The sequence below is a fragment of the Sorex araneus genome, chromosome 4, assembly GCF_027595985.1.
Source record: "Sorex araneus isolate mSorAra2 chromosome 4, mSorAra2.pri, whole genome shotgun sequence".
Taxonomy (NCBI): Eukaryota; Metazoa; Chordata; class Mammalia; order Eulipotyphla; family Soricidae; genus Sorex; species Sorex araneus.
In genome coordinates, this window is record NC_073305.1 from 11,220,263 (window position 1) to 11,235,284 (window position 15,022).

A 15,022-nucleotide genomic window follows, 5' to 3' on the forward strand; every position below is an offset into this window, starting at 1 on the left:
AGCCCCGGCGCCAGTGGTGGGGGGGAGGTCGTGAGGAGCACCTGTACTGCACCCTGAATCATTTCACTTATCCGAGTCGAGGGCTTACTCCCGGCTCTGCGCGCAGGGGTCACTCCTGGCAAGGCTCAGGGGACCATGGATGGTGCCAGGAGTCACACACACACACACACACACACACACACACACACACACACACACACACTCGCCGGCAGGAAAACTCCCAGAACTTTTTCCACTCACAACCCCTTTACACCCAAGAAATTTTTACACGACCCTGGGCACAGAGGTATATGAAATAGGTATACAAACTCAAACACTGGCAAGAATTCATTTAAAATGTGTTTTTTCAACCAATTTTTTATATTTTTTCATGAACACGGCCCGCTCTCATATTCAGTTACGTGGCCCTGTGTGGGGTCGCAACCCACAGTTTAAGCAGGAAGACTTTAGCCGGCTCCCCACGCGGCACAGGGGTGTGTGTGGGGGGGAGAATGGCAGGGGAGAAAGAAGAGGCAGACCAGAAGCGACACAAGGACAGCGGGAGGCGGGCCAGGGTCCTCAGGCTCTCGGGGGGTGGAGGGGTGCAGTGACTACGCCCATCAAAACAGAAACGGGGAAACTATCGGATCAGTGCTGGAACGCTGAATGTCCACAATTCAAGTACAGGAGACTGTGAATCAGTGCTTAAAAAAAATCTATTGTAAATAATTACATAAATGAAGAAGGAGGCAGAGGAGGAGAAGGAGAAGAAGAAGAGGAGGAGGAGGAAAAGGAAGAAGAGGAGGAGGAGGAAGAGGAAGAAGAAGAGGAGGAAGAAGAAGAGGAGGAAGAAGAAGAGGAGGAAGAAGAAGAGGAGAAGAGGAAGAAGAGGAAAAAAGAAGAAAAAGAAGGTGCCCACCAAGGCCAGTTAGGCTCCCTGGTCCCCAAGCACCAATAGGGGTCATTCCCAAGCATAGATTCTGTAATAGCCCCTAAGAACCACTGGGTGTGACTCCAACACGTCAACACTCCTCCCCCCAAGACATAGACACACACACTCACTCTCTCTCTCACCAAGGGGTTTGGTGGTCATGGCAAAAGGCCTTCTAAAGCTCCTTGAAGTGACAATAAGCAGCCACTCCTGTGTTTTCCGTGTGCATATGACCATATGACCTCCTGTGATAGTGTTCCGTGCTCACGACAGCTCATGGGACCACGCAGAGACAGGGATCAACCTGGGGGGGGGCCTCACACACGCCAGGCACGGTCTGAGCGGTGTCCCCGGCCACAGAGCTACTCTTTGTAAGGAACAGGCTGCAATGTCACTGGAGAATGCCAGGTGACAAACGGTCGCCACTGGCCCTCCCGAAAGACAGACGCAGCCCAGATCACTCTCAGGTGAAGCCCCGGGGCCAGCCAGGGCAGGCTCCTGAGCGAGGCCCAGCAGGTCAGCGCGAGCGCGTTTCAAACCCCAGAGTTACGAGAAGAAAGCCAGGTTTATCTGTAGGTGGCACCTGTGCGTGCCACCACAGAAATATCCCCGGGAAGTAGGTTAGAGACAAAGGAAATCATTTCCGGCTTCCTGGAGGCCCCCGTCGGGAGAGCATCGGCTCAGCCGAGAGATAGGGAGAGAGGGAGAGTCAACTTCGCTCTCCACAGCACAACTTGTTTCTTCTGCTGCCAAGAGGGGCTCGCCACGCGGGCGCAGCCCCCCTCTGCTCCCCAGCCCACCAGGGCCACTTCAAAGCAGCAGGAGCCTAATCACACCGCACAGGAAAACAAAAGACCCAATTAACAACAACACAAAACAAGATTCAAATAATCCGGGGGGGGGGGGGCGGGGGGGGAGAAGAGACGCGGAAATCTCTCTCTGACAAACTGACAGGTATCACGGGCTCTGCGGAGCTGCCGTTCGGACCAGAGAAGGCCTGGGCCCGAGCTGTCGGGGCGCATGGGGCGGGGGGGGGGGGGGGCATCACCCATGGCCCCTGCCCCTCCCCACTGGGCCTGGGTCCGAGTGGATCCGGCTGGCAGGGGGCGAGATCACGCCCATCCACGTCCGGTTCCCAAGGGGTGGGCAGAGACTCCCCGGCCTGCCACGTCTGCACCCCCCACCCCAGGCTGCTCCTTCGGTCCACTCCTAGGCCAGAGTGGACAGCGGGGTGGGCGGGGGAGGGGAATGCCACTGGTCACCACCACCCCCGCCTAAAGCCCACCCCGGCCCTCTCCAGGGGCTGCCAGCCAGGCTCTGCAGCCGCCGCCGTCTCACGGCCTCCTGGGGTCCCCAAGAGCTTGGCGCCGGCACCCCACGCTGGACCCCGCGGGCAAGCTCTCGGCCCGCCTTCAGAGCAGAAGCCGCATGCCCTGCTGCCCACACCCTGTGGCCCCACAGCTGCTGCTCTCGGGGGCCTCCCCCCACACCTCTGGCTCCTCGGCCTGCCGGGCCTTCTGCCTGGACACCTGCCCCGGCCTCCCGCCGCCCCGGCTCTTACCAGAAGCAGGACTGTCCACTGCTGCCCAACCTGGGGCTGTGAGGTCCACTGGTTCTTGTTTAGTGTTTTGTTTTGTTTACTTTTTTTGGGTCACACCCGGCCATGCAGATGTCATTGGGCTACACTAGCACGCGACAGGGACGAACGGAGACGCTACTGGCGCCCGCTCGAGCAAATCGAAGATCAACGGGCTGACAAGTGACACAAGTGAAGTGACCCGGCGATGCAAGCGGTGCACAGGGGTTACCCTTGGCTCTGCACTCAGGAATCACTCCTGGCGGTGCTCGGGGGACCATACATGGGATGCTGGGAATCGAACCCTTGCTGATTCTCGGTCGGCTGCGTGCAAGGCAAACGTCCCATATCGCTCCAGCCCCCTGAGACCTAGTGTTTGTTCCCCCCTCCCCCTATTTGGGGTTTTGGTTTGTTTATTTTTTTTAGAGGGTGTCACTCCCAGTGGTACTCAGGGGTCATGCAGGGCCAGCAACCCAGCCAGGGTCAGCAGCATGGAAGGCCCGTGCCTTCACCTTTGGACTAAGTCTCCGGCCCCAGACAGTGCCCACTGCAGACGGCTGACCTTCACAGGCCAGAGTGGCGCCACCTGAGCCTTCCCCACACACAGCAGCCCCCTGCAAGGGCTCAGGAGCCAGACATGGCCGGAGGCGGCGGTGGCCCTGAAGCACAGCTGCCCCTCTGGCCACGGCTTCCTGGGCCAGGAGACCCTCCCGTGCTGAGGGAAGCCTAGAACCTGAATTGCAATACAAAAACCTCCAGGTTTTATGGAGGCTGACAAAGAAGCCCTGGAGGCTTAACCTGTAACATTTACTGTAACTTAACCTGTAACATTGTAGCAATCGCTTACACAAGGGCCTAATGGCTCCATGGTGAGACACGCAGTCTGCATTCACTCTCTTCTAAGGCAACTTCTTTTGATCACTCTATTAGTAAATTATTGATAACAAGTAGTGGAAGAGGAATGACTGAGGCCCTGCTATGGGGGCAGCTTTGAGGTGGCTGGGAAAACTGGAGACAGTGGCTCTGAGAGGGAAGGTGTAATGGTGGTGGGGTTGGGGTTGGAAAATTGAATGCCTGTAACAAATCCTCATAAACTTTGTAAACCACAGTCTTTGGTAAGGTCTAAGGGGATTTTTTAAATTAAAAATAAATAAAATAAAATGTATTTAAAACTATTGTGGCCACCAAGACAAATCTACAAGTTGGACTTGGATGGACCCTGAGGTGGCTGCCCCCGCCCCACCAGGCACGAAGGACAGGAAGGGCAGCGCCAAGAAGAGTCCAGAACGGCCTGAGGAGAACCTGAGCAGCCGGGAGCTCCACGATAGCTACCACGTGCGCTGGGTCAGCTCATTGCACTTCAGCTCAGCGTTTGACTCCAACGTGACCGAGTCGAGAGTTCGCACAGGGTGGGAGAACAGGAATCGCGCTTCTGGTAAGGCTCTCGGAGCAGGGATGCACCAAGAACTACTAGAGGGGGAGGGCGTTTACCTTGCACGCAGCAGACCCGGGTTCGATTCCCAGCATCCCATATGGTCCCCTGAGCACCACCAGGAGTAATTCCTGAGTGCAGAGCCAGGAGTAACCCCTGTGCATCGCCAGGTGTGACCCAAAAAGGGGAAAAAAAAAAAAAGGGCTACTACAGGGCCAGAGCAATAGCACAGCAGGGAGGGCGTTTGCCTTGCATGCAGCCAACCTGGGTTCGATCCCCAGCATCCCATAGGGTCTCTCAAGCATCGCCAGGAGCGATTCCCGAGTGCAGAGCCAGGAGTAACCCCTATGCATCGCTGGGTGTGACCCCAAAAGCAAAACAAATGAATAAATAAAAAGAACTACTACAACCCAGCAATAAAAAGACAAACCACCTACGTAAGAACCAGACCAAGGCTCCGAACAGCTCTCCAAAGGCCGCACGTAAGCAGCAGCACGTGGGCAGACGCGTCGTCACCGAGACAGGCGAGGGAGCCCCAGGGAGACGCCTCCCAGCGACAAGACGGCCAGAGTCCAAGAGACGCAGGAACAGGGGTGGGCGAGACGTGAAGACACCGGAACCTTCCAGCACGACTGACAGAAAAGGCAACTGGCGCTGCGACTGACCGTGGGACAGAGCCCAGCAGGGCTAGAGTGACAGCACGGCGGGGCCTGCGGGCAACCCGGGTTCGATCCCCGGCACCCCAGGTGTGCTTCCTGAGCACAGAACCAGGAGTAAGCCCTGAGCACTGTTGAGGTGTCCCCCAAACCAAACAAAACCAGTGTGTCAGCTCCTCAGGAAGCAGCCGAGAGTGCTGGCCACGGCCCCGAATTCAGTCCCCACCAGGCCGCTCTGGACCGTCCAGCCAGTATCACTGCGAATGGCCCCCAGGACCCCTGGACATTGCCTGAGAGCCTCCCCCATCACCACCAAAAATAAGTAGATCCAGAATCATCACACGATCCAACAATTCCACAGCAGGTAGGGCGTTTGCCTTGCACGCGCCGACCCGGGTTCAATTCCTCTGTCCCTCTCGGAGAGCGCGGCAAGCTACCAAGAGTATCCCACCCGCACGGCAGAGCCTGGCAAGCTCCCGTGGTGTATTCGATATGCCAAACACAGTAACAAGTCTCGCTATGGAGACGTTACTGGTGCCCGCTCGAACAAATCGATGAGCAACGGGACGACAGTGATATATACGGTGATGTAATAAGCCTACAGCAATGAAAACATGTACCCAGATGATCACAGAAGGATTATGCAAAATGATTTTTTTAAAAAATAAATATAATCATAAAGTCCTAGAACTGCCAAGTTTATTAGGGAAAAAAAAATTTAAGCGCCACAGGAGCTGGAGCAATGGTGCGGAGGGGAGGTGCTTGCCCTGCACGCGGCCAGCGGGGCTTGATCCCCAGCACTCCACACGGTCCCCCAAGTCCCTCGGGAGTGACTCCTGAGCACTTCCTGGTGTGACCCAAAAACAAACAAACAAACAAACAAAAAAAGTAAAAAGTGGTACATTTGTACAACTGACTACTACTCAGCCCTAAGAAGGGCTGTAAGGCCCAGGGGCCGGCCAGGCACCAGGGCTGGAGCGGAAGAGGCAGGCCGAGGTGGAAGGTGGCAAAGCAGGGACCGAGAGCGGGGACCGAGAGCCGGGGAAAAGTGACGGAGCTGCAAGCTTATCCTGGTGGGCGTGGCCTCCAGCAGGGTCCCGGCAGCTGGGTCGTTCCCCCAGTTCCTAAGGGGTGGCCCGGGGTTCGGGGCATTGCAAGTGGTCATGCCAGCCCCAACGGGAGACAAGTCAGGCCCCGAAGACCAGAAGACAGCTGAGGCCACTGTGTCAAATGCCCAGTGAGAACCCCTGACCTGTGCTCTCCTGGGCCCGCCTGCACCTCCGGCTGTGCCCGCTGGAAAGTGGACCTTAGTTTGCAAGGACTTTTGCATCTAGATGGCCTGTGTCCACTGACACCCAAGCATAGAAGACCCCATATCTTGTCATAAGTGAAAGTAACTGACAGTTACTACAAAGAAAACAATATTCTTTTCAAACAGAAAAGAATACATTGTTTCTTTTCAAACAGAAAAGAATACATTGTTTCAGGGACAAAAAGAATAATAGACAGGAGAGTAAATTTCATGTAGTGTGTATCCAACCACAAACAAAAGTAAATTCCCCCGGAGCCGGAGCTACAGTACAGTGGGGAGAGGGTTTTCCCTATACCCAGGCAACCAGGGTTCAATCCCCAGCACCCCAGATGGTCCCCCCAGCCCTGCCAGGAGTGACCCCTGAGTGCAGCGCCAGGGGTACGTCCTGCGCACCACCAGGTGGGGCCCAATAAACAAAAACACAATTGAATTTAAAAATATTAAAAATATTAATTCCCACCGATTCTCACAGAAGAAATGAGCACTGTTCATGCCACAAGCTGGGTGAGCCTCGGAGGCATGAGCAGAAAGGAGAAAGGCCAAACACGGCAGCCGAGAGGCCAGGAACCCAGGGGTGTGGGGAGCAGCTCACCGGCCGGGATGGTGCCCACGGACACGATCTGCCAACGGCGAACCCCTGCATACACCTGAGGTGTGTGAGTTTGGTCCCCAGAGAAAACGGCTTCAGGCAGGCCCCAGAGTCACAGAGGACAGTCGGGGTTGCTGCCTGCCGTGGGCATAGCAGGGCAGCCGGGCAGAGCCGGGCAGAGCTGCGGTGCCAGGCTGAGCACGAGAGCACTGGTCCCTCCGAGAGCCAGCCCTGCCCTGCCCGCTCCCCGAGACCCCCACCCCCAGGGAGGTCACGTGGGCAGTGCCACGGGCCACAGGCCTCCAGGCTGTCCAGGACTCCCGAGCTGCAGTGCGGTCAAAGAGCAGGCGGGCGCCCCGAGGCAGGGCCGCACCCCCGCCCGCCCTCCACCCCCCACCCCGACCTGTCCAGTCTCAGCAGAGCCCAGGAGTCAGTCTCAGGGCTTCATTCACGGGCTGTTTCCCGGGACGCCTGCCCAAACCTTATTCCAACCTGGATGGAGTGATTTTTTTTTTTTTCCTGAAGAAAAACCCAAGAGACACGCTGATAGAAAACAAAGGGGATGCTAAGTGAAAAGTTTAAAAGCAATTAATTTTAAATGATTTCAGCTTTACCAAAAGCTGTGGCTATGATTTCCTTCTGACTTTGATTATAACCTTCCAGCAAAATATTTGCCTCGAGAAGGCAAAGTCTTTGCATTATTTTCTATTCCTAGCATGACTACAAAAATATTCTTTGATTTAACATTTGATATGTTTTGTTCTCAAGGGCAAGCCCCATGAGAAGAAAAATGTACCCCAACAGAATGAAATATGACTACCTGCTTCCATTTTTCTTTCCTGTTGGTTCCTGCTCAAATATTCTGCATTAATTTAAACTCCGGGCCGAGCCTCTGATGTCGCGCTGCTCCCACACTGTCACCCAGACCAAAGCAAAGTCACCCGCTGTCCAGCGTCGGAAGAAAGCGCTGCAGACAAGGCTCGAGTGAGAGTCTCGGGGAGAGCGGGGAAGGCGCCCACGGGAAGGGGCTCAGGTGGGCCCGGGAGTGATAAGGCCACAGGAACGTGCATTTGCATAGCGGCGCCCTTGGCCCGGGGCTCCAGCCGCCCACTTCCTGCCGGACAAAAAGAGGCTTTAAGCAACTTAAACTTTAAGAGACCCCAGGATTTGCCTCGGCTTCCCCGGCTGGCAGAGGACGTGGCAGAGGTGCCCCAGGGGGGAGGGGGCGCAGCTGTCGGGGGGTGGGGGATCCTTCACCCATGCACAAGCACCAGGGCCCAGGAACGGAGCCTTGGCACGGCACAGGGACAAAAATCACGGTGAGGGCAGGAAGATGGCTCCGTGGCATAAAGTACCACTGCGGGCAAAGACGGGGGCCGGGGCTGGGCCCAGGGCAAACCTGAGGCTAAGATCAGCGCAGCCCCAGAGCCAGCTCAAGCCAGGCCTGGGGGGATCCTGACAAGACCACCGTCAGGGGCTCCTGCAGGGGGAAGGGAAGCTATGGCGAAGGCAGCATTCTCCCGTGCACCCGCTCCCTTAAATATGCCCTCCCCGGCGTCCAGACCAAACACCTATGAACGCTCCCGACTCTTACGAGATGAAGCGCTGTAGCACCGTCTTCCCATAGCTCATCATTTGCTCACGCGGGCACCAGTAACGTCTCCATGGTGAGACTTGTTGTTAACTGTTTTTGGCCTATCGAATACGCCAAGGGGAGCTTGCCAGGCTCTTGCCGGGCTCTCTGAGAGGGACGGAGGACTCGAACCCAGGTCAGCCGTATGCAGGGCAAACCCGCTGTGCTATTGCTCAGATGAGATGAAAGGCAAAAAAAAAAAAAAAAAAAGAAGTGGGGTTCGGGCCAGTGACTTGGCTGGCTTTGCCTCGGAGCAGCCCAATTCCCCCCGCCAGGACCAGGAATGCCATGAATGAGCCCCCAACTTCCGGTGGAGAGCGACCCCTCGCTCATCCACCCGGGGTCCAGAGCGAGGAGGCCCTCAGGCTGCCAGCAGCCCACAAGGCACAGCGTCCCCGCAGCCCAGGCCCCAGCAAGGGCCTGGCCACATGGGCACCCGCGGCACAGGAGCCAGGGACCCAGGGGGAAGCAGCAACGTCCCCTCCCAGGCCGCCCCGCCCAGACCCCCGGGGCTGCCCTGGGCGGTGTCCCCCGCAAGGGGAAGGGCTCCGGGTCCCGCCAGCCAGCGGTGCGAGCCAGACAGGAGGCACGCGCCGGGAGCGTCCAGGGAGCCGAGACGGGGGACAGGCGACCAGGCAGGGCCGCAGAGCGCGCTCATTAACCACGGGAACAAAAGGCCGGGAGACACCGCACTGTTAATCCTCCTGGCCGCCCGGCACTATAAATTGCCCGGCCGGGATTCGGGCATTTTTCAGGCCCCCCGCTCTCCTGCCACGGCGAGATTGAGGACGGGCCCAGGTCCCTCGCCCCCCGCCGCGTCTTGTGCACATACATTACTGAACCTTTTTTGAAGTTCGGACCCTGAAAGATTTATCCTCCCGCATGGATCCAGGAGAAGGATCGCCGGGGAGCGCGCTCGGGCCGGGCGCTCGCTCACTGCCACTCCGGCGGCCGTGGGAACGGGGCGGCGCGTCCCGCAACGTAGGTGGCAAACAGAGCCCTGATTTCAGGCCTCAGTTCCTCTGCCTGTGAAATGGGAACGAGCACTCCAGGCTGAGGGTGAAATGAGTAAACGGCAGCGTAGGGCGAGAACTGAAGGAATGCAAAGTACTGCTGACCCGGGTCGCTTTTAACAACCTCCCCAAGAATGTCAGCTGGGGCACGTGGGTTACGGAAATCAGAGCCCACTTCCACTTAGAAAGGGATCCTCTTTGAGTGTGGAAATATTGAGGGGAGCAGCAGAGCTTCCAGGCTCAGGGGGTGCTGACCCCCAGAGGTGACCACTGTGGGAGGGGACACTCGTGCCCGGAGCCTCTGACCGGCCAGGGGACGCACAGAGGGTCCCAGCACAGCAAGCCTCTGTCCTCTCTAAAGCTCAGGCCTGCTTTCAAGGCCTCCCCAGGGGCTCCTGGCCCGGCCCACCCACCTCCAGCCCCCACGAAGGGTGGGTCCAAAGCCCCCGCGTGCCACCCTGGAGGGCCTCCTGCCCGGGACCCACGGTCTCGCCATGCCCCGAGCACTGAGCATCCTGAGTCCACAGGGCTAGAGAGCAGGGCCCAGGGAGCACCCCGAAAGGGACCTGCTCTTCACTCCGCACCCAGAGAGGGAGTCATTCCCGCCTCGGCCTGGGTGCAGAGAGACCTCCCTGGGGCCGCGACACACAGGGCAGCTCCCAGAGGGCAGCAGGGGAACTCCTGCAGGGTGTGACCCCCAGGCAGGCCGGGCCCCCGCCCGCTCACCCGGGGCCCCTGTCCTGACCTCCTACCCCGGGCTGCGGCCCTGCCTCAGTCACCTGCAGGGACTCACGGAGCTCCCAGTCTGGGGGAGGACAGAGACGCCCCCTCCCCAGCTAGGAGAAAGAACAAGGGGAGTCTGGGGGGGGGTCAGAGAACACGCTCGGGGGAGGTGATGCTCCAGCTGGTGAGCGGGTGACCGCGAGCTGGACCAGAGCAAGAGCGGGCACACGGGGGCTCTGTCCGCTTCCTCCGCAGAGACGAGGCGTGTGTGGCCGTAGTCGGGAGCAAGGGCAAGGCCAGGAGGCTGGCCCACAGCTCCGAGGGGCCCGCGGGAAGCCTTGCCGCTGAGCATCGATGTGCTCTGGCGAACACTGCTAACAGCAGGGCCGGCGGGCCGGAGAATAAGGCTCAGACCGGGAGGAGTCGGCCCCTGGGGCTCGGGCTGGGGCCGGCCTTGCGTGTGTGAGACCATGGCTGCAAGCCGTACCCCAAAGCACACCCACAAACGGGGGGGGGGGGGTCTCAGAGTCAGAGACGGTCAGGAGCAGCCGCGCCAGGTGCCCGCATGGGACAGGACACTTCCCATGCCAGGCCTCGGCCCTCTCTCTGAGCCAATAGGGGACCCTGTCCACCACACAGGTTCCCAGCAGCGGGGCTGGCCAGGGCAAAGACTCACAAACACTCAGGGGGCCCTTCCACGCGAGAGACAAGAGCCGCTTTCCCCTCACACCCCTGAGGAAGGCAGAGACGACCAACTGGAGGAAGGACAGGAGCAGCCGTGGTCTGTCGGGCGCACCCCAAAGCCCCTTCGTATTTTCCCCTGGGGGGGACTACAGGGGACACCCCTAGGAGTGCTGGGGGCCGGGGTGCTAGCCCCTGCCGATCGTGAGGTGTCGGGGACCTCACTGGGGCGCCCACCCTTCCCACCGTGACGTGAGAGATAAGGGTCTCCTCTCCCAGGGGGTCCGGGCGAAGAAAGCAGCGAGGCGCCAACGAGAGCAGGACAATCCTGTTCCCCTCCTACGGCCTCACGGTCCACACCAGGGGCCTGAACCCTCGCAGTCCCGAGCGGGAAAAGGCACCTGCTGGCGGCTGGGGAGGGACACGCATGGGGACCGAAGGCAGTGACCGGGGAAGGGGAGAAGCAGCCGCCCCCACTCTCACCCAAGTCCCCCCAAGCTCCTCAACGTGCGATGGCCCCCAGCACCGGCCCTGCAGGCTTGCCTGAGACTCAGGCACCGAGAGAAGCTGGTCAGTAACGAGGACCATTGGGCAGCGCCGCCAGCCGGGCACGGAGGGCCAGAATTAGGTTCAAAGGCCACACGGCCAACGAGACCAACAGCCAGGCGAGGCCTCAGGTCCAGTTTGGTCTGAGTCGAGAGGTATGTGCTCTGCCACATTGTTATTTACAAGGGGAAACTGTGGGAACTTGCCTTCTCACTTATGGGGAGGGAGGGGGGGTGTGAAGGACTAAGCATGTAGTAGGCTACGGGCCTTGGCAGACTTTCCTTCTTGCTTTTGGGAGCAGCCACAAGAGCAGCCGTGGTCTGTCGGGCACACCCCAAAGCCCCTTCTTATTTTCCCCTGGGGGGGACTATAGGGGACACCCCTAGGAGTGCTGGGGGCTGGGGGTGCTAGCCCCTGCCGATCGTGAGGTGTGTGTGTATGTGTTGCTAGGGGTGTGTATGCGTGTGTGTGTGTGTGTGTGTTGCTAGGGATCAAGCATGGAGGGAACGGGCTCGATCACTGAACCCCATCCCCATCCCACTGTCTTGTGTCTGAAACTAGCTCAGAGGTCACATCCTAAAGGTGTCTGGATGTGACCAAACAGAACTGGGTATATGGGGATGGGCCAGGGGCCAGGGGCAGCCACTTAGGGCCTTCTGGTGACGCGCAGGACTGGAGAAGTGACCTCAGGGAGTGACCTCACAGGCCTCTGAGCCTCTGGGTCCTCTGCCGTCACACGGGAGAGTGGCAGGACTGTGGGGTAGTTAAGGGCTTGGCCAGTGAAAAGAATCACCACTTCATCACACAGCTGGGACGGGGACACTAACAAACAGAGGCCAGCCGCCAGCCAGCCCACAAAATCATTGGTTAAATATCTATTTAGTGGATGCTCCTGGGTGTCCCAAACACCCCTGGAAGGAAACAGAAAACATGGGTGGGGGGAGTGGGGGAGCAGGTACTCATGAGTCCACTGTGAGACAGTGATGCAGCTGCGGGCTCTCCTGGCTAGATGACTGTGGTACTGTATGGCTTTCCTCCCGAAATAAAACCCTGCCCACTGACTTAAGTGTGGTGCAAAGGGTGGAGAAAAGGCATCAGAAGTCTGTGCTAGTGACTTCCTCCTGCGAGACACCGGGGCTGGAAGGAGCCTTGTGCCTGGTTTGTGGTGTCGTCATGGAGTCTAATTTTACGTGGACTGAATGGTCTGTGTTAGGACACTTTGGCATTGCCCAAGAAAAACTCACAAATCCTTCGCCCCCGTCTGTTCAGTCCCATGAGCTGATCTGTGCCGAGAACCGGGAGGCGCATCCATGCACACCTCTGAGATCAGGGAAGAACACGCCGGGTGCGAGTGTAAGGCGGGGTGTCACGTGCCCCTCCAGACCGAGGCACCCGCCTGTGCAGACACACACAGACACACGTGTATGTACTGAGCACAGCAGTGTCCAGGGCGGGACCGTTCTGAGTTTAAGAAGAAAAGGTGGCGGGACATGCCCCCCGGACGGGTGATGGGAGCCGCACGACTGAGACCCAACCAGGAACAACTTGGTAACTGTGTATCTCACGGTGTCACACGAAGAGGAAACTGAAACCGGGAAGGGTGGGGGGGGACTGGGATTTCCTCCAGACCCCCCGGCCTGCTTTCACGTGGAGTTTCTCTGCATGACACCAGCGCACCGGGGCCGGAGCCCGGCTCGGGGCGGGCGTGGGACGCCGGGCCTGGCCCCGGCACGCGGGGGTCTGGGCTGCTGTCCTGCCGCTCGGCGCCCGCCCCGCCCGCGCTCACCGCCGATGATGGTCCTGATGAGGGAGGCGTGCCCCGGGCAGTCCACCAGCGTGACCTGCAGCAGCGCCGGCGCGCCGGGCGCGGGCCCCGCGGGCAGCGGCACCGAGAAGCACGAGAAGCCCAGGTCGAGCGTGATGCCGCGCTCGCGGCTCTGCGGCTGCTTGTCGAAGGCGGCCGTGGCGGCCGTGGTGCTCAGCGCCCGCGCCAGCGCCGTCTTGCCGCTGTCGATGTGGCCCAGCACCCCCACGTTCACGTTCACCCGCCGCTCGGCCATGCCGCCGCCGCCGCCGCCGCCGCCGCCGCCGCCGCGCCCCGCCCCGCGGTCCGCCCGCTCAGCCGCACCCCCGCCGCCGCGCGCGCGCTCGCCCGTTCCGGCGCCCAAGCGTCCGCCCGGCGCCCTGCCGCCGCCAGGAGCCCGAGGGGGAGGGGCCTCTGTCCGTCCGTCCGTCCCTCCGTCCGTCAGTCCATCCTTCCGTCCATGCGTCCATCCGTCTGTCCATCCGTCCACTCATCCGTCCATCTGTCCATTCATCTATTTATCCGTCAGTCCATCCGTCCATTCGTCTGTCCATCTGTCCGCCCATCTGTCTGTCCATCCGTCCATTCATCCGTCCATCTGTCCATTCTTCTATCTATCCGTCCATTCATCCGTCCATCCGTCTGTCCATCTGTCCTCCCATCTGTCCATCCATCCTTCCATCCATCCTTCCGTCCATGCGTCCATCTGTCCATTCATCCATCCATCCGTCCATCCATCTGTCCATCTTCCCATTCATCTGTCCATCCATCCATCCATCCATCTGCCCATCCATCCATCCGTCCATCCACCCATCCGTCTGCCCGTTCATCCGTCCAGTATTGCCCACTCAAGGCATCCTTAGACCAAGGTGCTCTTTCAACAAGACACTTTATTGGGAAGCGTCAACAAGCAAAGCAATAGCTCAAATCCCACCGTTTCAGATAGTAAGTGGCCCCTCTAGAGGGAACAGAAGCAGAGAGTAGGGCCCCAAAACTAATAATAATAAACGTATACTCCATGGTAAGAGTGGTAGACCTCTTTAGATGGAAGCATGTGTTTTGATTTCTGTTTCCCCTGCCCTCCCCTTTTGTTGTTAGGGTTGTTACAGGGACTGCACATCACACACAGGCTGGTTGTGTGGTCGGGGACCATGCGTCTGGCGGAGGTATTCACACGCTCAGCCTCACTGCTGTACACTTCCATTTCAGTGCTGGCTGGAGCTCACACTCATTTGTGGTACTTTTGCATGTTCCAGGTGCTCCCTAGGGGTCGCTGTGGTGCAAGCATGTCCTCAGGGATCACACTCAATACTCCTGCTTGTAATGTACACACCTCTTTGGTTGACATGCTCGATGAGGAGGGGGGAGGGGGAGCTGTCACACTTTAAAAAAAAAAATATTAGAACTGCATGATTTGGGGCTGGAGCAATAGCACAGCGGGTAGGGCGTTTGCCTTGCACGCGGTCAACCCGGGTTCGATTCCCAGCATCCCATATGGTCCCCTGAGCACCGCCAGGGGTAATTCCTGAGTGCATGAGCCAGGAGTGACCCCTGAGCATCACCAGGTGTGACCCAAAAAGCAAAAAAAAAAAAAAAAAACTGCATCATTTACCGAGTCACAAATAATAGCTGTTTCAGGTACTCAATGACCCAACACCAGTCCCACCACCAGTGTGCCCAGTGCCCCACGTACCACCCCAGCCCGCCCCTTGTAGGCAAGATCAAATTTACTTCATGTTGTTTGTTGCAACACAAAGGCAAATGGAATTATCAAACAGATCAGTAAGAGTCCGTTTGTGGTCACTTTTGTCTCACGCTGACTTTATTGCAGTCATTGTCTGGGGGTCTCCCCGCTGGTTGGTGCCAGGTGAGCCTTCTGGGTCACTAAACCCAGAAGTAACCCGGAAGCTCGGTGGGCTTCTCTGCAACTTTTCCAGCAGATTTGCTGGAACCCTAGTGGGCTGACGGTATGAGGAAATTTGAGCTCCACGACCACACGGCCAGGAGGTACAAACCTGGAGCCAAGCAGTGGGCTGGCAGTTTGATGAGGTTTTATTGTGGAGTTGGGCTGTGTCTAAGCCAGAGGGTGTCAGGGGTGGCTGGGTGGGGCGGGTGGTGGGAGCTGCTGAACCTTCAGGCAGAAACGT

General features: G+C 58.7%; 1 protein-coding gene across 1 annotated transcript in view; it reads right to left on the reverse strand.

The window, feature by feature from the left end:
* The window catches only part of EEFSEC (eukaryotic elongation factor, selenocysteine-tRNA specific), a 182,258-nt gene extending 169,090 nt beyond the window's left edge, over positions 1 to 13,168 (reverse strand). The window contains exon 1 of the mRNA XM_004603912.2: positions 12,858 to 13,168. Within this exon, the coding sequence (XP_004603969.2) occupies positions 12,858 to 13,131 (274 nt within the window). The 5' untranslated portion in view covers positions 13,132 to 13,168. The remainder of the gene's footprint in view (positions 1 to 12,857) is intronic.
* Between the last annotated feature and the right edge of the window lie 1,854 nt (positions 13,169 to 15,022).